Genomic DNA, 27289 nt, shown 5'->3' with positions numbered 1-27289 from the left:
GTCAGTTTCTGGTGTACAGCACAATCTCCCAGTCATGCATATACATACATATATTCGTTTTCATGTTCTTTTTCACTAAAGGCCATTACAAGATATTGAACACAGTTCCTTGTGCTATACAGAAGAAATTTTTAAAATCTATTTTTATATATAGTGGCTAAAATTTGAAAATCTCGAACTCCCAAATTTATCCCTTTCCACCCTCTTTGCCCCCATAACCATAAGATTGTTTACTACGTCTGCAATCTGTTTTGTAGATGAGTTCTTAGAAAACCCTAAAAACTCTGCACAAAAACTACTAGAGCTGATAAAAGAATTTGGCAAGTTAGCAGGATACCAGATTAACATACAGAAATCAGTTGCATTTCTTCACATTAACAATGACATAGCAGGAAAAGAAAGTAAACAATTACTTTTAAAATGGCATCCAAAACAAAATTTAGGAATAAACCGAACCAAGGAGGTGAAAGACTTTTACATGGAGAACTACAAAACACTGATTAAGGAAACTAAAGATGACTTAAAGAAATGGAAAGATATTCCATGCTCTTGGATTGGAAGAATCAATATTGTTAAAATGGCCATACTGCCCAAGGCAATCTACAGATTTAATGCAATCCCTATCAAATTACCCAGGACACTTTTCATTTTTTCTTTTTTTTTGGGGGGGGGGTAATTAGAGTTATTTATTTATTTAATTAATGGAGGTACTAGGGATTGAACCCAGGACCTCGTGCATGCTTGGTCCTGAGCTATAACTTGAGCTATAACTTCCCCCCAGGACAATTTTCACAGAACTAGAACAAATAATCCTAAAATTAATATGGAATCACAAAAGACCCAGAATTGCCAAAATAATATTGAAAAAAAGAACAAAGCTCGAGGAATAACCCTCAGACTTCAGACAATACTAAAGAGCTACAGTAATCAAAACAGCATGGTATTGGCATAAAAACAAACATATGGATCAGTGGAACAGAATAAAGAGCCCAGAAATAAATCCACAGACCTATAGTCAATTAATTTTTGACAAAGGAGGCAAGAATATACAGTGATGTATACTTCTTATATTGAAACAACTGGGCTTGCTTATCCGTCCAGTAGAAAAATTTCTCCCAGATACCAAGTGAAGACTATTCAAGTAAATATACAATAGATATTTTCAATTTGCAGGCAAAAGATGAATTGATGCAGAGATATTTTTGCTTCCCACATCCTTTTCCAGAATGGTGAGAGTATTTTCAACCCTTCTAGAGGCATTTCTTTAGGAGTAAGGATTTGTGTTTTGCTCTACAAAATCACTGATCTCAATATATATTTTACTCACTCTATGATGAAATACAGTGTTTTCCATATAAGACTTCGCTATCTACATGTTAGCATCTAATAAGGCACAATTTTGGCCAAGTGAGAAATGGGAGTTGCTCACAAATATATACCTTAACTCAACTCAAAGTCACATTTCCTAATGTTTGTGAAAGTTGGTTTAAACATAGAACTTTCCATACAACAGAAGCCGACAAAATTGGCAAGTGGTAACAAAAACATGCAGGGTATGAAAATACCAGCCATTTTCACACACACTGATGAGGACTGGGAAAGCTCTTTTGGCAGAAGGGTCTCTGAGTTGCACTCATTCCGTACTTGTTCCCCTGACCCTCTATTAACTTCACATATGTTTGCTCTTTTCTGCCAAAACGCTGTTTCTCCCCACCTTCATCAGTATCTTCTTCAAGAAATCACCTTCCTAAGGGTCTTCCTTTGCCTTGTGTTCTCTGTTCATACACAGTTAGGTCTCTACTTAGATTTCACCTGTTTCAATTTTCTTTTTTAATCCTGATCTTTAGAAAGGGAACAGATATGTGATTTTACTGCCAGGCACCAATTTCTGATCATCTGAGTAACTGTTTTCTACTTTTCAGATACTGCTATATCTTAGTGGCAAAGATTTGGGGATCCTTTTTGGTCACCTGAGATAACAATCTGTTAATACTGATTCATTCATTAGCTAATTAATCTGCAAAAACCTTATTTATTCCGCCTTTCTTATTTATTCAAAAACATTCTTTGAGCATCTGTATCTCCAACACACATTTAAAAAATGACAATACTGAGTTTCTTTCTCATTAACTCACTCAATTAATGAGGAAATAAGGAAGCTGGATAACTAATCTCATTTTTATTTGTTAGTTATTCAAGCCTGAAAAGAATCCAAAGGTGACTGAAGAAAAAAAGATTATTTGCAACCGTAGAACTTCAATAGCTTAAGGTGGCCTGGGGAACGTGCCAGGAATCAGTTCACTCACTTCTTCTTATAGTAAGAGAAACCCAAATGCATTTAACATTTAATCAGTTCACACACCTCCCATCCCACTGCTTCTGAGCTCAGGCCCAGACATAAATTAGTTCCCCAAGGTCACACAGCTCTGTGACCTTGTAATTCTGAGTCCATAGTTTTTTCCACAGTAGCACCCCTGCTCAATATCTTCTCCAAATGATAACCCCAAATTCTAAAAGCAGAAATTATTTAAATGAAAGTTTTATGATTGTACATTTTGGAGGGCTAAAAAAGTGTGACCACTAGTATTTCCCGTTAAAGACAAGCATGTCATCTGTAAAGCATTAATGTAAATTGATAATGCCCAACCTTTTATCAGGCCCTAGAGCTGGGCCACTGTGCTAAGACCATCTCATACTTCACACAAGTCCATTGTTCCTGTGTACAGAGGAAGAAACTGAGGCTGGAAGAGGATATTCAAACTGCCTATGGCCACAAAGTAAAACCAGGATTCAACCTCTGATTTCATTATGCCTTAGCGTTTACAAGTCCACATTCTTGACATAATTTTGTCAACCTTCTGGCATCCAAGTTAGCCTCATAGTTAGCGAATGTCAATACTGCTTGATTTCTGCATAACACATCGCTGATCTAAGTTACAAGATCCAGTTAAAATGCAAATGAATTTTCTGGCTGCGGCTGTATTTCATGCCAAGATACCAACCCTTTAAACAATCTACCACCAATGCTACAAACATCTGCACATCCTGCTCCTCCTTTTGATAAAATGCAAAACTGCCTGGCTAAAGTATCCTATCTAATTGCACTGGTACAAATACTAAATATGCCGCTGGGATGGTATGGTGGCGGCTTACTGTGTGATGCCAAAACTACCTTGGTTTCACACCTTTAAATACTAAATATCCAAATTAGGAAGGCACATTGGAATAGTCTGGCTTTGTCTCCTTACTCCTCTACTTACCAGTTGTACTTTTCCTCCCTGAGTTTTGATTTCCTCATTTATAAACGTATGGCAGGCATTAACCTACCTTATTTAATCTGAGGATTAGACAGCAAATACAAATGCCTTTTATATAATGGGCAGTTAATCAGTAATAGCTCTCCACTTTCATCACGCCCGTAAGTTATATCCACGGAAGAAGGAAGTAGGTGTTATTGAAAAGGCTGGTTCACCCTGACAAGTGGTGAGCGAGTAAAAAAATCTTGAATTGCTCTGTGCCGTGCTGACTCTCGATGTAAATATCTGATGGCAAATCTCCCAGTTTCCCAGCCTGGCAGCACATATGAAGATGTCGAAGTTCACAAAGAATTCTTGGTTTGCAACAGAAAATATTGCAAAACACAGAGAGCTGGTCATCTCGGGGGCTAGTCTGGGTATCACCGACAGGGACTTACCTCTTCTGTTGGGTTGGGGCTCAGGGAAAATTCGGGACCCTGCTCAGTGTTTGGTGAGTCTGGTGCAAGAATCTGTGCCATGGAACTATCACATATGCTTATTTTTCCAGCTGCCTCCTGTAAAAAAAAAGAACCAGGGGTCCAGAAAAGTTCCTGCCCTGCTGCCACACAAGTTAGTCTTCCTGCATCTGCTCATTTTATAAATCATCTGCTTGCAAAAATGTCCAGAGAAGTCAGGTGTTATTTAGGAAAAAGTTTGTTCATTAGGGAAAAAAAATCCACTTACTCACATTTGTCTTCATTTGTAGACTGAAAGGCTCTAAGGCTCTGTAGTTAATGAGGAACATACAAGGAATCTAGAGAATTATGTATTTAAATGGATTATTATGAGAATTAAAATTAAATAAGATTATATGATAAAGGTCATATTCCCGATAAATGGGAGGAAAGATGAATTTTTAAAATTTGGGAACAACTATGCAGGCATTTCATGAAAAATATAACTAAATCCTTGTCTCACTACTAACAGTGAATTCTAATTATATCTAATATTTAGATGCAAAAGTTGTAACATAAAAATTCTTGAAAAAAATATGAGTGAATCTACTAATCTAGGAGTGGGGAGGGACTTTTAAAGCATGACAATAAAGGAAAAAATGTTAGTATTAACAATGTAAATAAAATAACACACACCACAAAAGACACCACAATCTAAGTTAAAAAAGAAATAGACTGGGATGACATCTTGCAAAGTGTTAATATCCTTAATATATTAAGTATTCTTATAAGTCAGTAACCCCTCTGTAGAAAAAGTCAAATGGCATGAACAAGTAATTCATTAAAGAAGAATACAAAAGCCAATAAACACCTAAAGAGATATTCTACATTCTTATGTATGTAAGACAATTTAAGCCACTGGCTAGGTTTGGCTGAGATTGAAAATATCCAGTATCAGCTTGGAATCAGGAAAGAGGCACTTTTATGCATTCCTGGTAGGAATGCCAGGAATCCTTCTTGAGGACAGTTTGAGGGCAGTTTTTAAATGGATGTATACTTTTTTTGGAGGGGCAGGTAATTAGGTTTATTTATTTATTTGTTTATTTGTTTTTAATGGAGGTGCTGGGGATTGAACCGAGGACCTTCTGCTTGCTAAGAACACACTTTACCACTGAGCTATATCCTCCCCCCGGATGTACACTTTGATCCAGCACTCTCACATATTAGCTTAATCAAGGTTGAACAATGGGAAAATGAAATGTACACAAATAATTAACACAGTACAGTAGGAAAAGTTTGGATGTCACAACGGACCAATCTTGGTTGCGCTATTTACAAGCTGCGAGATCTTGGACAAGTTAACCTGGACTCTCAGAGCCTCACTTACTTCATCTTCAAAGTGGGAATATAACCCACCTCACTCATTCCTATGATTATTAAACAAGAAAACATATACAAAGCACCTCATAGTTCCTAACAAAACGTTACTTTTTATTGTCCTGAAAATAGTAACTGCTACTAGAAAGGTATAAACCAAGAACCAAAGGTGAAGCTTACATAAACTGGACAGGTAGGTTGGGATCATGAAGTCTGGAATGCCAGGCTAAGAAGATAGCATTTTATTCAGTGGATAATCAGAATCCAGGAAAGACTGGAGCTTAGCATGAATTGTTTCAGGAAAAGCAATCAGTTAATACTGTATAGAGATATAAATGACTGGAGGTTATGAACACACTTAGAAGGCTACTCCCAAAGTCTAGGGAAGATGTTAACAAATTGCCTGGAACAGGATGATGACAAAAACAATGGGAGGAGAAGAAGGATCTGATGATTGACATCACTTGGCCACTGATTGGACATGAAAGGTAAGACAAATGAGGTACCTAAGATGACTCTGAAGTTTGTCTTAGACTGAGAATTAGTGATGCCATTAACAGACACGGAGAGATTAGAAGGAAGAGCAAGCTTTGAAGGAAAATTGGGTTTGAGATGAAGAGAATACATCCAAAAAGAAAAATATATATATCTGGAGGGTAGAAATGCGGAACAGATTAATGGGAAAGACAAGACTCGAGATTTGATTTGGAATCCCCGGCAAAGAGGTTACTGCCAAACCTATGAGAGGACCAGGGAGAAATCACCGTAAGAGAACGTAGAGAAGAAAGAAGAGGAGGAAACTCTGGGGGAATGCCTACTGTCACAGAAACGGCAAGAGAAGGAGACAGAAGAGGGGCTGCAGGTAGATGAGACAAGAAAGTGTAGAATTGGGAAAGCCAAAGGAACATTGCATTTCAAGAAGGAAGAGGTGTTTAGTGCTGGAGAGATCAAGAAAGGTTAGGACTAATAAAAGGGCACTAAATTGACACCCAGAAGTCAAGGGCAGTTTAAGTATAGTCATGGGCAAAATCCTGGTTACAAAGGGGGCCAAGAAAGAGGAGCGCCAAGTAAAGATATGTAGCTATAAATCAAAGAGGAAGCACCATGTAATTATCCTGGAAGCAGGATCAAGAAAGTCAGTGCATTAATGTAGCATACTGGGCCCAGGACAGGACATCAAAACGTAGAAGATAAAGATGCCCAGCATTACCTGAACAATGGTTCCAGAGGACGAGGATGCTCTATCTTCCTCCATGTCCTTGTCATGTTTCCAGAGTAAAGATGGAGACCCAGAAGACGGTTCTGCTTTCTTATCTCCACTCTAATACAGCAATCAACTGATTAGCAAAGGGAAGTGATTTCCTACCATCCTTCTCACCTCCTATGTAAGACTCAGTTTACCAGGTGGCAGAATGGTAGCCCTTAATCCCACCCCTCCCCCTGTCTGTCATCGATTTCTCTGGCTAACTACACCATAGGAGTCCAAAAGTGGTTGCTATTCCTATAGCCCCCCAAATAGTCTTAAAAGCTGGGGGTCAGCTCATGTCACACGAAGGGGAGCTTTCAAACAGTGCTTTAGGAATATGATCTGCTTTGGTAAATGTCACCTTAAAGGCTATGAACATGTATTTTTTGATTGTAGTCAAAGACAACAACCCATGTGATAAACATATCAGCTCAGAGGCAAAAACGGGTCTCAGACTTGTACCGAAATGCAGCCCTTTTTTTTTTGGCCCCGGTACCTCCTCCATTCTCACAATTCTCTCCACCGTGAAGGGGCATAATCAGATTACACAGCTGTCTGGTGGTCAGAGTCTAGAGTACACCTCACTCCTCCTTGTCCTACAGCTCAGTCCCGCGGTGTCCTAGTGGTGACTAAAGGACAACAGGCTGTTCTTTGTGACGCAGGGCTACAGAGCAGTCCACAGAACGAGCCAAGAGAACGCCTGGTGGTTACGTGTGAGACGTAAAAACTGGAAACCGCTGCTGTCTCCTTCCTTGTGGCACACGACCCGTTGTAACTTTAGTTTTTAAAGTGTGAAGTGGAAATTGATATCAGAAAAGACAGCTGGTAATAAAGGTCTCATTCAGCCAGCTCTGAGGGAGAAGTAAGGACAAGGAGTAGGGGTAGCTGCTAACACAATTCTTTGTGTCCTTGGCAATGCTGTCTTAGACTAAAAAAGTACTTGAAGCATGGAAAAAGAAAGTTTATAAAGCACACCTGGAGTGCCAAGCAAACGACAGACTTTCAAAACTCCCGAGAAAGTACTCAGAACTCAGGATACGACAAAGAACTTCTTCTCCTGCCTTACATCAACAAGTGTGTCTGAATTACATTTAGCCCACTCTGGCCTGAAGTAGGTTTTGACGCACTTAAACCACCTTAATAACGTAAGACAACTACTTCAATCACCCTTATAAAATACCCATATTAAATTTTTTAAAATCCTCATGTTTCCATTCATTTGAAGATCTTCTCATTGACCTTTTTGGAGATTTCGGTTCTAACGAACTTGAACAAGAAAATCATGTTCCTTACTTCACTCTTCAGGGAGCTCTCTTCTGCTTCTTCCTCCACTGCCGGCAGGAAGGACATGGAGCCTTTTCTGTTCAGCTGAAAGGCACAGCACAAAGACATGCAGCCAGGTGGCTGATCACCGCTGCCAGGATCCTGGCCTGGCCGCGTTATTACGTAGCTCATTCTTTTTACATTCTTGACCCAAAATGTCCTCCCACACAAGTAGCCTCTGGGTCCAGCAACTTTCAGCTCATCCAGCCGAATATCACGACTCGGTCAAACCTGAGATCCCTTTCACATGTGCTGCTCTCTGTGCCCCCTCATCAAACAATTCAAGAATGTGATTCCTTGATGTGGATTCAGAGCGGGCTTAGGGAGGTCGGGGCCCACTTCTGAGTTTGCAGTGGGCTGACTGTTTAGTAGGAAGAGACTTCAAAGGGCGGCTGCCACCCACCTACCCATGGGATTTCACAAGCAGCTTTTTAAGTAACTTGGGCAGAAGAATTCTGGGTTGAGTCCAGAACAGACATGCCCTGAGGATTAATATTCACTAGTGAATAATTTCAGCTGAAGTACTTCCACTTTTAAAAATTCCTTTACCTTATGCCATAGACATAGAGGCCACAGGTTTTGCAGGTGAAAAATACTACCAATTAAAAGCCCATGTGGAATGTGGGACCAGCATGAACCTGAAGCCACACCCACCTTCCACTCAGGAGCCTCCCTCTCAGCTGCGCCGTCCTCCTCCGGTGCTCCGGCTGCCAGCATCTCTGTTTCTGATTCCTGCTGTTCTTGCTGTAAGTGCTGGTGAAGGTTCAGTATGGCTGCCTTCAAGTCTACCAACAGGTCTTCTTTTTTCTGGTTCAAGCTCAGAATCTGCTTTTCCATATCTTCGATTTCTCCCTGTGCAGAAAAAGTGTGCGTTGCTTTGGGATGTCCATGACCTTTGCCACAGGAGCCGGCTTCATTTGGTACCAGGGATGAAGATTTTTCTGTGCTGTGTGGTCTGCACAGCCAGGAGTTAGTCTCTCCATCCTGGCTGGGAAGGGTTTGTAAGCTCCCTTACAGGATGCCTCAGCCTCACCTGATACCTTGATCATTTTTTCTTCTACAGACAGAGAAACTCATCATGTTTCCACCTGTAAGTGAGAGCTCTGAAGTCCAGAGAAAGAAGGTGATTTTTCCAGGGCTGCAGTGGTGACAGAGCACACACCTGGACTTCTAACACCCAGTCCCCATGGCTCCTCGGCTACTGCTCATGTCCTGACACCAATATCCCGATTCTGTCTGAAGTTAAACTTCTTGTGATTGTTTTGGGAAATGATAACTTAAGTAAATCTGAATTGGCTTTGGTGTATTTCCCTTTGCAGTAAACACTCAACTTCAGAGGTACAGTGTCTCCCAACAGATGTAATACTACAGCCATTAGAATAACACTTAGAGACACAGACTAGTCTGCAGAGCCAGCAGCATTATGGTGGCAGAGAAGGGCTCAGAGCAGCCATTCTCTAAGTGCCATCTGCAGGGGGTCACACTCCATGAGGTCAAGATCATTTTCATAATACTCAAGTGTTACCTGCCTTTCTCACTGTGTTGACATTTTTCACTGTGTGAGGTCACAAAAGCAGTGGTGGGTAAAACTCCTGACACCTTATATGAATCAAAACAGGGATATCAACTGTATTAGTAGTGACTAGACGCTTCACTTAAGAATATCCTTGATAAAGCACAAGTATTTTTTATATTCTGTATGACAACATGGGAAGAATGTATAAAGCACTTCTGCAGTTCACCAAAGTATGATGATGGTTGAGGAAGAGCTCTCATATAATTAAGTTTCAAGCCAACCTATTAATTTTTTTTTCATAGAACACTATTTCTACTTGAAAAAAGACAGCTATTAAACTATACATACATACATATACACACATATATAATGATTTTTCTGAAGAGGTAGATGTTAATATTAATACATTTATAAATATTAATAAAATTTAATATCGGCTACTGAAATGTGTCACCATTTGGAGGATATACATAGCTAGTCAAACAATATTTTCCAAATGATCAAGCATGATGTTATACAATCACGCATGGCTGGAGATCCATTCCAAGTACAAGACAGACCAAGGGATTTTAATGTAAGAGTATGAAAAGTTCACTGACATGGCTTCAGATTCCATTTAACAATGAACCTGTGAGTAATATCTACTGGCTGGAGTGTAGTGTAGTTTCAAAGGATGTCCATAATTATTTAAAAGGGTTATTAAAGTAATCCGCCCTATCCTTGCATGTATCTTTGAGAGGTTGGATTATCTTTATATACTTCAAACAGAACTACGTATCTCAATAGACTGAATGCAGAAGCACATGAGAATCTCTCCTAGTAGCCAGACAGACTAATGAGATTTGCAAAAACAAAAAGCGATGTCACTCTTCCCACTACATTTTGTTTGGGAAGATATAATTTCTTGCACCAAAATTTTCTTGCTATTAATATGTAATGGGTTTACTCTTGTCATTTTAAAATAAACTCAACAAATATATTTACATTTCTGAGTTTTAATATAAACAAAAGCTTTTTGGAGTCCTGGAATTTTTTAACGTAAAGGGAAACTTGACACTTTCAAAATACTGAAATATTTAATATATTGAGTCTGTCTTATTGAGTCCACCACCTGATAGCTGTGTCATCTTGGACCCCTTTGTACTTCACCTTAGACGCTGAGAAATTTGCCCTACATCTCACAGCTAGAAAGTGGTGTAACCTGGCTTTGAGTACCATAGCAACTGCTGGCCTACATCCACTTAATGGCAGGAAAAAAAGCAGTTCTCTACAATCCTTGGCCTGCAACTAGATTTCTTCATTATAGAAATGATGATTCAAAAACAAAGATTAAAAAAACCCATAGCAAGAGAGGGTTAACGTGCAAACCACTGGACCTGAGTCCACAGGACATTGTTAATTATGGCATATGGAAAGACTGCTTAGTATATGCAACTGTTTATTACAACAGCATTCAGAGTCTTTACCTCTAAAGCCCAGCCTGTCTGACCCCCATGCTAGAAAATTAGCCAAAAGTCAGGTTGTCCAAAAACCGTATGTTACATCAGCTTCTTTGGTACCAGGGCAAATTCAGGCCAAACGGCACCAAGTTGAGGCTAAAGACACTTGAAAGGACTTCCATTATGATAATTATATAATTACCTATTTTTATGAAGTAAAAATGGAAAGTAAACACGTGCATAAAACACCTCAATTAGAAGAGAGAGACAGGAAATGCACCATATCATCACAAAGGCCTCTAGGCACCACTGGCTTACAAAGTGACTGTTGAATGAACTGCGGGACAAATGAATGGAAGAAACATACCTGGACTTGTGGCAGGCTGGCAGCTTGGTCTGGTGACATATGTTCCTGGGAGAATTCAGCTGAATAATTATTTAAGATCTGTTTCAATTTTTCTATTTCTTCATCACATTCGCTAGTCTGTTTCATGACTATCTATAAAATAACCCCCCAAAGAAGAATCTTTGTTACAATCCAAGGCCTAGATCAATGGGCTACTGCTAACATCTGTCCTTATCACAAGTTCCAATCAATTACAGCAAATACGCACCACATAGATTCCAATAGGAAATGGTAGCCTAAATAGAGAACAATGTTTGCAAAGCTGGCACCCGACCTTGCTCTACCTGATGCCAGAGCGCCTTGTGCAGTGCTCGGAATACAGATCTAATCACACATACTTTTGCTCCTAAGTATTTCCAGACTCTTGGGCTTATCCTGGGAGCATCTGATAGCATGTTAACATAAAGCTGCCAAGTTTTATGAAATTACTGGTATGTCACATACACCATTTTAATACATATTCCATGTGGGGCTTTCCTCACAGAAAGGTGACATCCCTGATTCAGGATGGAACGGGCATGTGATTTGAGAAATGTGGATTTTCCCGGTCCAGACACATCCTTACCTGGTACCTCTTGGGATCTGTGATACACATTTTATAGTAAAAGACTGAGGTTTGAAAGCAGTCAAGAGTTGGTAGAATAAGACAAAACCAGAACAATACCTGGGATCTAGGGTTAAGAGAGTAGCAGAACTTGAACCTACTTGTGTGCTGAGATAATCCACGTGTAATGAAAGATAAAGAAATGGACTTCAAAAGAAAATCTAGATATTTCCCTGGTATGCTTCACAATGAAGCAAAATGCCTTTTGAAACTACGAAGTTTCTGGCCAACACAGAATTCTTCCTTGTATTTTCTTTAATATTTAACTATAATTTTAGCTGCAGGCTGGAAATGAATAACTACGTTCACTGTGCACACCTGCTCCCCAGCCATCAATAATGAGCTACATCCCACTACTCCCACCAAAAGTAATTTGTCTTATTCTCCACAACGAGGGCACTTAACAATACCTAAAGCAGGAATTCAAAGAAATGTACCATATTCTAATGATTTTCATTACCACTGGCTTACTGAGCTTTGCAGTATCTGAGATGACATCCGATTTCCACTAACACAATACGATGGAAAATTTTAGTAGCACAGTTTGATACCTAACTTGGCACAAAATCTAATTTCCTCTCTATTTCCCCTCTTTCATCTTGTGAGGGAGTCACTTTAAAGCATAGTTAGGACTGTTATTCTCCTTTCCTGACCAGGAGACCAATAAAGCACAAAAAAGATTAAAAATAATAGGTCAAATTTCCTATCTTTCTGTTTTTCTTCCCTTTATATTATTAAAAAATAGTACATTGAGTGCCAGATCTTTTTTTCTCCCTGTGGACGTTAGGAAATGACATCAGCTGATCAGTAGTCAGGCCAGAAACTACGTGAACTAAGACTCAAACCAGAGATGACAATATTCTCCAATCTTAGGAGAACAGAGTGACCACCAAAAGTGAATGAAATGTAAGAGGGAGAAAGAGATAGCAGTTTTCTTCCCATAACCAGGTGATGGGCAGGAGGAGGAAAAATAACCTGTCCTCCTAGCCTGACCCATTTAATCAAAAAAAAGGAGGCAGGACAGGGTGACTACCAAGAGGGCCGAGAAGCCTGGGACTCTTTCAGTAACTTTCTTTTCTTGTAAGAGTAGTTGTTGATGTAGGAATACAAACCAAAATAAAATATGATTTCTAGTTAATGATAATTCCTGACTTGAGACAGATTAATCAAAATGTAAGAATAAAAAAAAATCCCTGAGCTAGTAGATGTCAGAAGCAAGAGACCCCAAAATGGAGAATAAATACTAGAAACTCAACTTCTTTTCTTATTTGAACACGAATTAATCTCGACACCAGTTAACTCTGGTCCTTTAGCAAGTCACCTAACCTTTGGACATTAGTCTCCTAATGTGGAAAAATAAAGACGGCAAAGTGCCTATTCTACCTGTATCGTGTTGGTAATAAAACGAAATGATTAATGGGAAAGCAGCTGAGATGTATAAAGAGATTATTGTGGGTCTGTCAGCTTCAGGAGACTGCAAATGCACACTGTTCAGGGTTGAATCTCTTCCCACAGCATTTCACCCATGTAGATCTTTGATTATTATAGACTGAATTAAATACACCATAACTACACTTTAATGTCTTCAACCAGGACAAAGGTAAGAGCTGAGAAAAATCACTTTGGCCCCATTTGAGCAATAAGACACTCTCTTATACCAAATGTCACCTCCTGGATAGTAATACTAGAAGAGACCAAAAAAAAAAAAAAAAAAAAAAAACACCGGTAGCATCTTACTTTGTCATGGGAATGTGATCAACCCAACCGTTAAAACAGAAAACACAACCAGCTTTTGCTGAACACTTTCATCCAATAGGTTGGCCATCACCACAAACTACTCACCTTTAATAACTCATTTTGCTCCTGCGTCACATTTTCCAACAGTTTTACACCTTGTGAAAGCTGATTTGTCCTCTGAAACACAGGCAGAGGTTTCATTCCTGTCTGGGGCAACCTCAGCTCCACTTGGTAAGACAGTATTTCAGCAATGGTTTTCTTCATGGGACGTATATTTCCCAGTATGACCTTAATGATATTAGATAAACATGGTACATAAATGGGGAAAAAAGGCCACTTCCTAAATCTATTTCAAATTAAACTTTAGTCTTTAATCTACAGTTTTGATTTTTAAAAAAGTTCTTTAGCTCAGGTTGAAAAAAATTAAGGTATTACTTGCAACCCAGTAGTTAAAAGTCTCAGAGAAGAATGCCTGGGGCAACAGTCACCTCCCGCACATTATGCATCTAGACAACCCTGTCCTTCTTTCTCTCCCTCCCACCCGTCTCTCTAGAGCTGCCGTTTGGCTTTGTGTGTCACCCTCAGACAGCGAGCTATGCAAAAGCAGGTACGGCTTCCTATTAACTTTCATGGCAACTGCACCCAGCACAGGGCTCTCCACACAGCAGGCCCTCCAAAAATGCTTACTGAATTGAACAGAATGGCCTGGCCAAATTTCATAAGTCCCAAAAACGTACTCATACTTTTCTTTAATGACATCCGATCAACGGAAACCTGGATTTACATTATGAATAAATTAGAGGAGAGTATTCAAGTTACTAAGTACTTCGTATATAGTATTTCATTTAATCTTCACACCCACCCTAGAAGGTAGGTATTATGACTTGCTGTTCACAGGTAAGGAAACTGGGTTCACAAAAGTCAGAAGACCCAAGTGAGGGCAGACTATAACAGGCAGGGTTGGGATTAGAACCCCGGGCTGCCTGACCCCAAAGCCCATGCTCTTAACTGTAGGCTAAATAGTATACAACATTTATATGCTGTTTAGCATGTCTCAGCTCCTATGCTAGCGGCTCTACATACATTATAATTCTCCAACATAATCACTGCAATACCAATGTACAGATATGAAAGCGAATCCATGAAATGCTAACCAATCACTCAAAGGCACACAGCCAGCAAGCAGGACAGCTGGGGCTGGAACCCAGTTTCCTGACTTGGAGGCTTAAGCTCTTGGACTATTAAACATCTGGGTTTGACTTGAAGGAAACACTATCAAATTTTGAAATTTTAGAAATTAAATGAAAAAATAGCCTAAAGGGAAAATTATTTTTATATAAATAGCACTGCAAATGGTTTAAAATGATATTTATAGTCATTCATATCTACTTCTCAACTTTATTTTGCTATTCCTTTAGCAAGACCAAATACTTTATGTCACATCATATTTTTTAAACGTATTTCTTTTTTTTTAAATTGAAGTATGGTTGGTTTAAATGCTGTGTTAATTTCTAGTATACAGCATAGTGATTCAGTTATACATACATATATTACATATATATTCCTTTTCATATTCTTTTTCATTATAAACTATTACAAGCTATTGAAGTTAGTTCCCTGTGCTATGGAGTAGGACCTTGTTGTTTATCTATTTTAGATATGATAGTATCTGCAAATCCTGAACTCCCAATTTATCTCTCCCCACCCCCTTTCCCCTCTGGTAACCACAAGTTTGTTTTCTATGTCTGTGAGTCTGTTTCTGTTTTGCAAATAAGTTCATTTGTCTCACTTTTTTAGATTCCACATATGAGTGGTATTATATGGTATTTTTCTTTCTCTTCTTGGCTTGCTTCACTTACTATGACAATCTCCAGGTCCATCCATGTTGCTGCAAATGGTATTACACCACAGCTTCTTTATCCAATCATCTGTTGATGGACATTCAGGTTGCTTCTGTGTCTTGGCTATTGTAAATAGTGCTGCTATCAACATTGGGGGGTATATATATCTTTTTGAATTAGAGTTTCCTCCTAATATACACCCAGGAGTGAGATTGCTGGATCATGTGGTGAGTCTATTTTCAGTCTTTTAAGGAATTTCCATACTGTTTTCCATAATGGCTGCACCAAACTACATTCCCACCAACAGTGTAGGAAGGTTCCCTTTTCTCCACACCCTCTCCAGTATATATTGTTTGTGGACTTTGGAATGATGGTCATTCTGACCAGTGTGAGGTGATATCTCACTGCAGTTTTGATTTGCATTTCTCTGATAATTAGTGATAATGAGCATTTTTTCATGTGCCTATTGGCCACCTGTATAATCTTTTTTTCTCCCCCTTAATGGAGGCACTAAGGATTAAACCCAGCACATCAAGCATGCACTTTACCACTGAGCTATACCCCACACCCTAATATCTTTTTTTCACATCATATTATAAGATATTTTAAAATAAGCATAGTAAGTATTAAGAGAAAATATTTTTAATGATGATCCATGCTTACCTCCCCATGCTTAAGATGTTCTTCAGGTGAAAAGTCAAATATTTCTTTTGATAACAGGATAGCTTTGATTTTTGAAACTCTTTTCTCCATTGATTTTACTTCCGTTTCAATGGCAACCACATCCTAGAATTTCACAAACAAAAAAACACACTCAGATAGTATATGTTGTATGTTAATAACCTGTATAAAACACAATTTATTCTCATTTATTCTATGCTCGTATTTAATCCAAATGTGTTTGCCACTTCTATCTCTTAAGAACTAACCATGTGCTACACAGATAATATGGATTGTTTTCAATAAAAATGTTATTCTATTAGTAATAGCATACTGTACTACAAAGCACTGCTTATACCTTGTTGAGTTAAATATCCTCATAGGGCCAATTTTCAATTATTTATGCTATGAGAACAAAAGCAGTATGCATTTGAACCAATTTTTAAGTAAATTCTCAATTATCTACAAACTCTTTAGATTTATCTTTGGAATGTGTTTAAACACTTGAATGCAATGGGTCTAACATTGAAAAACTTCCCACTACTTTAAGTAAAATGCTAAAGTCACTCTTGGGAAACAAACACACAAGGAGCTGGAAAATTGCCAGATTTTCTTGCCAGTTCCCTAACAATCTGTTGCCATGTGGAGAGTCACTAAACAACCTTAATACCTACTCAGATTAATTTAGACAGTCAATCATTTGTGTAGTGGTTATTCTCCTATCAATGTCAACTTCTAGAATGTGGCCAAGAATCTTAAAGTGAAAATGCTGCAATTTGTGCTATTAAACCTACATATTTAAGAATATGTGCTTTAAAACCTACCCACTGAAGTCCACCTACACTGTAAGAGGGCCTTCAGATCTTTTGAGCTTAATGCAGATAAACTGAAGCAAAAATAACATATATTTAATATTGAAAGGAATAGAAAAACTTCCACAGAAATAGACTAAGGGTTTCAAATTATAGCAATTTGGAGCCATTCAATATAGGACAAACATAACTATATAAGCAAATGAAGCAGTAAGTATAGTAACTTATAGTGATATCTTCAAATTATGAGAAGTTCAATTATATTGAAATTATTTTCTGCACTTTATATTTAAAGAAAGTATATAAAGGTATACAATGTATCTTAGAGTAACTTCAAGCAAAAGTTGCAGAAGCATTTAACGATTTTGGAAAAAGCTTCAATAACCAAGAATATTTAACAAGTATGAGTCCCTGAAATTAAGTAAGTATGGCGCTGGGAATGTAACTAAGAAATAAAAGGTAAATAATTAAGACTAACTGCACCTGCCTTTGCTGTGTGTCTCCATCTTCAAATAAATACCTTACACGTTTCAAGCTAAAATAAATAAAATAATTTAAAAATCCAGTGGCTGGTATATAGCAGAACCTCAACAAATATTTGCTATTGGTGAATGAAGACTTTGGGAAGTTATCTGCTTTAACTCCTTCTTTGCTAATCTGTGCTTTAAAATCAATAATATCTCTTCTCTGACAGAGAAAACACTGAGCTTATTTGATCAGGATTCTTCCCTTTAAATAGACCACTTCTGGACTGAGAGTGGGGATATAAATTTTTGTTGTAGTTGCACTACAGGTTGCAAAGTAAAGTAAGATATAATTCAAGGAATAACATAAGTGCAAAATGTGCCAGATCAATGTGTCTTCATATAATTAGGAGCTGATTAGCAGTATAACTCTAATTTACTAAATGAACTATAAACTCAGAATAAGAAGCCACATCTATATAGAGCCAACTTACATCAGCCATTCGCTGAATCTGTGGAAGGCTTTCCATGATTTTTTGCTGTAAAGCTGCTACTTGATGACTTAACTCTTGAACAGACTGTGCTAAATCATCTGTTTCAAAAATTATGGACAAGTCTTCTAGATCCGTGAAAACTGAATGTAACACATTGTGCTTTTGTTCTGAATCTTCCAAAGCCATCTAGATAATGGGAAATATGGGGAAAAAGACAGAAACATCAAGATACTGGAACAAGTGGGTTAAAATTTTAATCAGAGAAAATTCTGTAACTACGTATGGGGAACATGTTAACTAGACTTATTGTGGGTGATCATTTTGCAATACATACAAGTATTGAATCATTCTGTTGTACACCTGAAACTAATAAATGTATGTGCATTATATCTTAATCAAAAAATTTAAACCAGGAAATTTGAATTTTGCAACATTTCCAACTCCTGTTCATTTCCAGTTTCATAATAAAACACTGAACATTGTCTCTTGTCAATGGCAACAGATGACTATAGAGTCTCTACCTCATTCTGATGGGCTTGCAGCAGCTACTTCACACCATATAACCCTGCTCCTCCAGCCATGGTTAACAGGGTCAGAAACACTTGACCTGCAGTCCATCCCCCTGAATTTTGGAATTAGGGCCAAGAAAGCCATTCAGTTGGCAGGACTTGTAATGTTGGGAACATGGATTTGGGAGAAATAGATAAATGAAGTGGGGACGAGAAATGAAGAGGCAGTCCTGTGGCTTGCCAGTCCTGGTGCCAGTGTCGTCCTTGGTCTTACCACACAGAGCCACTGACTCCCATGATACATCTCTACAGCTTCAGCTGACTTGAATAATCTGATACCAAAAGAGCTCTATCTGACAAAACCAATTAAACTGAAAAATATCCCTTTTTAGAATTTCTTAGATACTCTTCCTTATAATATTTCTTTTTCTCTTAATAATTATAATTATTAACTTTCAAGCTTAAGATTTCAAAATATTTCAGCCACCTATGAGAAATGTTCAACTCACTAATGTAGTCTTCAGGTAATTAAAAGAAAATCACTGATATGAGAGAACATTTACTTATGCAACTAGAACTCTAGTCTTAAGTCTAAAATGGATCAGGTTATTCAGGATTTTATATTGATCTTATTCAAAACTTTAGCAGGAGAAAGCTTTAAGGAAAATAGAACTTAAAACCAAAGCTTTTTCCAATAATCCTATTTACAGTAACAGCAAGGAAAAAAAAAAACCCCATAAAATACTCAGGAATAAATTCAACATTTTACATTAACGAGAAATTAAATAAGATGAAAATAAATAGAGAGATACATCATGTTCCTGGATTGGAACAGTCAATGTGGTTAAGATGTAAATTCTTGCCAAAGTCATCAAGATGTAATATAACCCTACTCAAAATTCCAGCAGACCTCTGCATAGATATTGACAAGTTGATTCTAAAATGTACATGGAAATGCAAAAGACCCAGGTTACCCAAAAGAAATTTGAAAAAGAAGGACTAAGTTGTATAATTTCTGCTACCTGATATCAAGATTCACAATAAAGCTGTAGTAATCAAGACTGTGTCATATTGGTAAAAGAACAAAGATCAATGGAACAGAAGAGAGAGCCCAGATACAGACTCAGACATGAGAGGTCAATTGGTTTTCAACAAAGCACCGAAGTAATACAACAGTGAGTCTTTTCAAACATGATGCTAGAACAACTGGATATTCCCATAGGAAAAAAGTGAACCTTGATTCTTGCTTCATACACATACAAAAATTAACTTAAAATGGATTATAGACCTAACATAAGTGTTAAAACTATAAAAATTTCTAGAAGAAAAGATAGGAGGAAATCTTTGTAACCTTGGGTTAGATAATAATTTTTCAGATATAACACAAAAGTACAATCCATAAAAGAAAAATATTGATAAATCAGATCTCATCAAATTAAAAACATTTGCTCTCTGAAAGACAATATTGAGAGAATGAAAAGACAAGCCACAAGCTAGGAGAAAATATTTGTAAATCACATATCTGATAAAGGACTATATTTTAGAATATTTTATAAATAACTCATATAATTCAATGGTAAGAAGACAAATACCCAGTTAATAAATGGGCAAAAAAAAAAAAACAACAGACATTTCACAAAGGAAGTGTATAAATGTCAAATAAGCATATGAATAAACACTCAAATAAGCACACGAATAAATGTTCAAATACATAAATCATTAATCATTGGAGAAATGCCACTTAAACCATAAAGAAATACCACTACATGTCACTAGAGTGGCTAAAATTTAAGACAGATAATATCAACTACTGGTAAGAATGTGGAGTAATTATTCCTCACACTGCCAATGGGAATGAAAAATGGTAGTCATTTTGGAAAACAATTTGGCGGTTTCATATGTAGTTAAATACCATAAGAGCCAGCAATATACTCCTAGGTATTCACCAAATGGAATGATGTGAAAGCATACGTCCACACAGAGATTTGCAAATGAATGTTCATAGCAGCTTTGTTCATAATAGCTGTCCCAGCTTCTACACTGGCCCCGATAATCCCTACCTCCTGGCATTCATGCCCTTATAATTGGCTCTCCTAAATGTAGGCTCAGCTTACTGATTTACTTCTAATAAAATATGGAAGAAGTGATGAGATGCCACTTCCAAGATCAGGTTAGAAGAGGACTGTTTCTGTCTTGGAAGCCCTCTCCCTCTCTATTACTTCATTTATGTGAGGGAAGCCAGCTGTCATGTCATGAGGCAGTCTTGTGGAGAGGCCACATGTCTATAAATGGAAGAGGATCTCCTGAGTCCTGCCCACAGCCAAGGGAATGAGCTCAGAAGTGCATCCTGTCTCTTCCTTCATCCAAACTGAGCCTTCAGATGAGACCACGGTCTTGGCCGACACCCTGACTGCATTCTCAGAGAGACCTTGAGCCAGAGGCACTCAGGTAAGCCGTGCTTGAATTTCAGACCCACAGAAATTGTGATGTAAGAATTGTTTCTTCTTGTTTTAAGCTGCTAACTTTAGGAGTTACACAGCAATAGATGTGGAATACATAGCCCCAAAGTTGAAACAACCCAAATGTTCATTAAACATATTGCATATTTCCACAAATGGAATAATATTCAGCAGTCAAAAGAATAAACTACCTATAAACGCAGCAACCTGGATGAATCTCAAAAGCTAAGTAAGAGAAGTCAGGCGCAAAAGACTATACACTGTATGATTCTATGCATAGTGCGAGTGGAGAAAAGGCAAGACCACAGGAACAGGAAGCAATGAGTGAGTGATTACATGGGCTGAAGACAGGTAAAAGGGCACTGACTGCAAAGGGACACAAGGAAACTTCTGGGGGTGATGGAAATGGTCTTTATCTATTGACAGTGGCAGGGATTACACAACTGTATGCCTTTATCAAAATTCACCTAACTACATTTATATTTTACTCTATGTAAATTAGACCTTAATGAAGTTGATTTTAAAAACAAGATGCTTCCCTATTTTCACAATGATAATTTACGTTTCAGTGAGTCTTAATTACAACATCCGTCTTTATGGAATCATCTTCAGATTATGAAAACCTATTTTAACAAATACAATCCGGGGGAAGGTTATAGTGCAATTAAAACAGATTTTTAAAGCTTAGTTGAGGGTTGTGATATTTCTTTAAGAGTCATTTTAAAAATCAATGCCAGGTAATGTTAGAAAAATGGTAAAGGGTATCCTAAAAGTAGGACAACTATTTTCAAAATAGGAACAAAATGGGGTATTTACATGTACCTAATAATTTGGGACTTGTTTCCCACTGGGGGATTTATTAGGATATATTTTATGGCAAATCAGCCTGCATGACCCCTTGTCCCTACTTCCTTTAGTAATAACCTAGAATTCTACTCAGTTCTAGCTCATGAACTAAGGCCAGCAAATTAGGGTGTCCTGAACAGTTTGAGAGAGATACTTTCACACTTTCACATTTGTGTCAGAAGATAGTAAAAGCTCAGCTGTTTTTGCCCGAGCTCATTCTTGTACAGTTTTTTTTTTTAACTCCTAAGTAAGTATTTGAGGAAAAAAAGCATCATTCCTCTCTTCTGTCTTTGCAAACTTACTGCGAATGGTGAAAACTACAGGAGATTTAAAATAAAAAGACGACATGCTTGGGGGATGTAGAAAGTCATCCCAAGAGGTGGAGGCAGAAATCACTGGAGAGGGGAAGAAAAGAAACAAGTGGGTGAAAATGCAGTATCTTTACAAACTGTTACCATAAGAAAAAAACGTGCCAACAAATCTCAAACATCAGGGAGGTACGAAGTCAGCTGTTACTTAGGAACACAGTGTGCTACTTTTAAAGATATATTTAAAAAAAAAAAAGAGCTGGATTAACTTTGAGGTCTGATCACTCTAAAAAATTGTTATAGAATAAACCCTTTCTAAAGAGATTCTTTCTCCTGGCTGGATAATATCAGAGAAGAGAAATATGCTTTCACAACAAAATTTAATCCAATATTTGGCGTCCGGGAACTCCCCTGCAGTCATGGCCCTGAGTAGGAAAATACTTTTCATTTGTTTTGTCTCTGGAATTTAGCATGGAGACACAGGGCACCTGCGGAGCACCAGGAAGAATGGGAGATTTGGAGTCATGGCATGCTAGACCCGGAAGGAATGACAGATTCATTTTCTAATGCTGTGTAACTACCACAAACTTAGCAGCTTAAAATAAAACAAACTTATTGTCTCGTAGTTTCCATGGCTCAGGAGTCCAGGTGTAGCTTAGGTGGGTCCTCAGCTCAGGATGTCACAAGGCTGTAATCAAGGTGCCATCTGGAGCATGGGTTTCTCTTCCAAGTTCATTCAGGTTGTTGGGGGTAGAATTCAGTTGTAGGACCGAGATTCCTGTTTTCTTGTTGCTATTGACTAGGGGTCACTCTCAGCATCTGGAGGCCACCCTAGGGTGTTGGCCCCACGGCCCTCTCACAGAATGTTGATTACTTACTCAATCCAGCAGGAGAATCCCTCTCTAGTTTGCTACCAGGGAGTCTTACATATCCCTCATTGGTCATGTATTCATGGCAGCAACTGTCCCATATCCTTAGCTACATAATGTAACCTAGTCAGTGGAGTGACTGTCTCATCACATACTCAGATTCCTGCCCACACTCAAGGAGAAGGGACCAGACAGGCCCTCTGCACCAGGGAACAGGAATATTGGAAGCCATCTTGAAATTCAACCAACCAAAACCATCAACACCACTCAGTGCAACATTCTTACTTTATAGATAGGGGAAACCATGGCCCGTGGAGAACACAGGAAATTACCCAAAACATCATGAAGTAGTTATCAGGATGGAAAGAACTAGACCCTAGTCTCCAAATTCCCTGTCTAGAGCCTGCCACTCTCACAAGCTTTCTTCGACCACGTGGCATGCTTGAAGACAAAGTTGTTTTTTCAGGAAAGAAGGAGGAACAAAGCATCATGACAGTCAGCTAAGCAACTGATCATTCTGTAGATTCTATGACACCCAGGAAACACCAGAAGAACACTCACCTGAAGAGTGCTAGCATGGTGACTCAGCGTCTTTGAAGAGTCATAGTCAGCAGGATCAGCCAGCAAACGACTGGTATTTTCTATCCAAGCCTCAGTACTCTTTAAAAGATCGTGATACTCCTCCATCTTAACTGTGGCCTGTGAAAGAGAGGCAGTACCAAACCCAGCCTGATATCTTCCACCTGAGTTGAATGATTCTTGAATGAAGACTTGGTTCTTGTTGGTCAGTGGTGGCAGGCCTTGTAGGGCCCCAACCCCCAATGGCTGGGCCACTTGCCCATCCCTTCAACCTGTGAAACTCATGCTGACCACAGGCAGGAAGGATTGAAGAAGTTCCACCCCAAAGCTAGGGGCCTCAGCAAGGGTTCCAAGTTAGCCTTGCAACTAGTCTGGTTCTCATTCTATGCTCCATTCTGAAAACTGAACTTAGACTTTGTCCTCCTGTACAGGCCCTATCCTAGAGTACCACAGTTCCTCTGAGAGTAGGTTCTTTGCTTGGCTTTTACTAGATCACATGCACAACTCACCCACCATGACCCCTACTTGGAAGGGAGGGCTGGGGTATCTTATTCCCAAATGTCATCCTTTCTCTGGCTCCCTCTGGGGGCCTCTTGAAATCGCCTGTCCAATATTCCCTTACCTGTGGAGAAGCCCAGTTCTCACCTGGACTCCTACTGTGGTCTGACTTTTGGATCCTTGCTTCTGTCTGTCTAACCAGACTCCCTGCCTGTGCCAGCAGTGAAATCTGTCCCCTTGGTGCCCACCTGAACCTATTGTGTGGCTCCAGCTTCAGGTCCTAAAACTGGCGATTGGAGAGAAACTGGCTGCCTCTGAATATATATTTTTGTTTTGTTTTAAACCCATCCCAATACCACCACATGCTCCGTGCAGCTGTCGTGCGTCACAGTGATACCTTGTTTAATTGTGAGGTTCTAGATTCCGCCCTCTGTGAGACTTGCTGATACTGCTGGAAAGGAATCATCAAGTTATCCATCCATTCCTGTGCCTGTCCTGGGTCCTGTTCAACAATGTCCTGAACTTCTGAATCCAGCTCATTTAGCTTGGAATGCCAGAGATCCAGCTCATCCCACAGTTTCTGAAGAAGAAAATCGTAAATCAGTTTGGATGAAGATGGGTTAATTCCTAAGTTTCCACACAGTATTTGCACTTGTAAATGCTACCAAAAGCACATCACAGAGACAGCATTGCAGGCAAAGTTTTTCACTTATGCCCAGCAACCACTTGTGACCTGAACCGAAAAACACTTTTTCTGAGGTCTCTTACTCTTAACTGTATTCATTTCACTACAAATTAGCTGTAACAGGGCAGAAAGTCCTGGACATTTCCAGAGATGAATGACACCAAACAAGGTCAACATAACCTTAATCTTTTGAGAATGATGAGGTAACATTATGTTCAAAAGGGCTTAGGTAAATAGCTGAACCTATTTAGAGCTATCCATACATGTACTTAATCTACTCAGACTCAGGACTAAAGCAGTGGCAGAAAATTCTAGCCATATGTATTAGTAGCAACTGCTTTTGGCTCAAGAAACCAGTAGGATGGGTTCAAATATGGACTTGACTGGGCAGAGAAAATCTCAAAGGTAACATTCAATTCTTACTTAATATCCACGTAAGAACATAAATTTTAGAAATGGGAAAATCTGACTGGTTAAATTGCTTATTGAGAACCAAGATTTTGTCCAATGGTGAGCCATATTCTGACCAATTTTAATTTTTTAATTTAATTCTTTTTTATCTTTGATATCACATTAGTTTGGTTTAGAGGGGGCTGCAAAGTCAAAGGCAGGTATGATTGTAAGCAAATCTTGTTTATCTTATTTTAAGAGTATGTATAGTATAATATCTTCTTATATGAAAGGACATATACAATAGATATAATTATTTCTTTTAATTTTTGTTATTATTTGTTTATTTTTACCAAAAGAAACAGTAGAGTTAAATTAGAAACCAAAGGAAGGGCTTAACCGCAGGGAGGGAATAGAAGGGAGGTGGTAAGAAGTTAGACTTCTTTGAGGATAACTTTTTTTAAATTGAGGTATAATTGACATATTATATTCGTTTCAGGTGTACAACGTAATACTTCAATACTTGTATATACTGCAAAATGATCACCACAATAAGTCTAGTTAAAATCTGTCACTATATATAGTTACAAAAATTTTTTTTCCTTGTGATGAGAACTTTTACGATCTATTCTTTTAGCCCTATTTTTAAAAGTCTCCATTCATATTAGAATATTAAAATGCAGATTAAAATAGTTTTCCGTATGCAGTTTACTTGGAAGTTAAAAGAGGTAGAATGTTATGTTTATATACTGTTCTACCTAAAACACTTTACAACAGAAATAAATTTGGAATTTCTAGTTTCCTGTTTCCCTTTAGCAGTCTAAAGAAAAGCTGTTAATACAATTCATATTCTTTGGCAATTCTAGGTCTTTGATGGTTCCATATAAATTTTATTATGATTTGTTCTAGTTCTGTGAAATATGTCCTGGGTAATTTGATAGGGATTGCATTAAATCTGTAGATTGCCTTGGGCAGTGTGACCATTTTAACAATACTGATTCTTCCAATCCAGGAGCATGGGATATCTTTCCATTTTTCAAAGCCTTCTTTAATTTCCTTCATCAGTGGTTTATAGTTTTCTGTGTATAATTCTTTCACGTCTTTGGTTAGATTTATTCCTAGATATTTTATTACTTTGGGTGCTGTTTTAAAGGGGATTGTTTCTTTACTTTCTTTTTCTGTTGATTCATTGTTAGTGTAAAGAAATGCAACTGATTTTTGAACGTTAATCTTGTAACCTGCTACCTTGCTGAATTCTTCGATCGGCTCTAGTAGTTTTTGTCTGGACCTTTTAGGGTTTTCTATACATAGTAACATGTTGTCGGGATTTCAAAATTGCAGAATAGATAAACAAGATTATACTGTAGAGCACAGGGAAATATATACAAGATCTTACGGTAGCTCACAGAGAAAAAAATGTGTCAATGAATATATATATGTGTTCATGTATAACTGAAAAATTGTGCTCTACACTGGAATTTGACACAACATTGTAAAATGATTATAAATCAATAAAAAATGTTAAAAAAGAATACAATTCATATTCTATTTAAGTATTTTTATAAATGAGTCTTCCCAAGGTAAGATTCTTACTTTTCTTCACTCCTGAAAAGGCTAGCTCACAATCATAGGCTCTCAGGAGTTTGGGCATATTCTCACCATGGAAAAACTGAGAGCAATTCTTAAGTGCAGCCTTCTCCGCCAAGCGCCTGCAGGTGACACTCTCAGTAAGGAGGCCCCAGTAAATCTGGGTTAGGATCCCCGTCATGACGGATGAACCGGGAATATACCAAATGCTGAAGGAAGTTAAGGGAGGATATTACCTTTTGAATTTCTTGAGCTTTCTCAATATTTTGGCTTTTCTGCTGCAACATCTTTTCGACAGTATGAAGTCCTTTGTTAATTTCGTCTATTTTTCTACTCATTGCATATGATGGTGAGCTTTTCAAGACTTCACTGCTAATCTGTTACAAAGGGAGAAAGACAGTGGAGATGTTTTTACGCACTCTACTCAGAAGTTCAAAGGATGAAAGGGGTAGTCACACTGGCAGTTTTAACTTGTGCAAGTCTTTCAAAGGCTAGGGGGAAAATTCCAAGCCATACCGACTAAGGCGTTAGTGAGAGGATAGATTAGTAGGTTAGGAAATGGCAGCTGTGCTGACCTGACCTTATAAATCCAACCTAAAAAAAAAAGGAAAAAAACTGACCAACAAAAATGTGTCAAATGTAACTGACAGAGTATGTACTACAGACACGTGTTGGACAAAACTACTGAAGTGACTGTTTGAAATATACCCTAGGGAGCAAATAATATGAAAAAATTCCTGGGATATAAATTATTTATTATACAGTCTCTCCATTTCATGAGAGAATCCTCTGCACAGATCTGTTTTCAATAAAAGCAAACATTCAACCTGACTTAATAAATGTAACTCCCACCCTAATATTCATTTGGGTGAAATAATCTTCTAAAACTAGCTATTTCTAGCAGCAGGAAAAAGCTTAGTTTTTCTCTGTGTGAATGTTTCTAGTGTAT

General features: G+C 38.2%; 1 protein-coding gene across 9 annotated transcripts in view; it reads right to left on the bottom strand.

Annotated features, from left to right (window-relative positions):
- The window catches only part of SYNE2 (spectrin repeat containing nuclear envelope protein 2), a 413158-nt gene that overhangs the window by 88057 nt on the left and 297812 nt on the right, over nt 1-27289 (bottom strand). For all 9 annotated transcript variants that reach the window (XM_064486012.1, XM_064486013.1, XM_064486014.1 and 6 more), the window contains exons 55-65: nt 26577-26717; nt 24076-24258; nt 23163-23300; nt 17611-17796; nt 15844-15966; nt 13445-13627; nt 10960-11091; nt 8292-8489; nt 7608-7682; nt 6279-6389; nt 3695-3811 (exon numbers count right to left, since the gene is read on the bottom strand). In XM_064486012.1, the coding sequence (XP_064342082.1) occupies nt 3695-3811; nt 6279-6389; nt 7608-7682; nt 8292-8489; nt 10960-11091; nt 13445-13627; nt 15844-15966; nt 17611-17796; nt 23163-23300; nt 24076-24258; nt 26577-26717 (1587 nt within the window). The remainder of the gene's footprint in view (nt 1-3694; nt 3812-6278; nt 6390-7607; nt 7683-8291; nt 8490-10959; nt 11092-13444; nt 13628-15843; nt 15967-17610; nt 17797-23162; nt 23301-24075; nt 24259-26576; nt 26718-27289) is intronic.

The sequence above is a fragment of the Camelus dromedarius genome, chromosome 5, assembly GCF_036321535.1.
Source record: "Camelus dromedarius isolate mCamDro1 chromosome 5, mCamDro1.pat, whole genome shotgun sequence".
Taxonomy (NCBI): Eukaryota; Metazoa; Chordata; class Mammalia; order Artiodactyla; family Camelidae; genus Camelus; species Camelus dromedarius.
The sequence above is the reverse complement of the archived record's forward strand: the minus strand, read 5'-3'. Positions and strand labels throughout refer to the sequence as shown.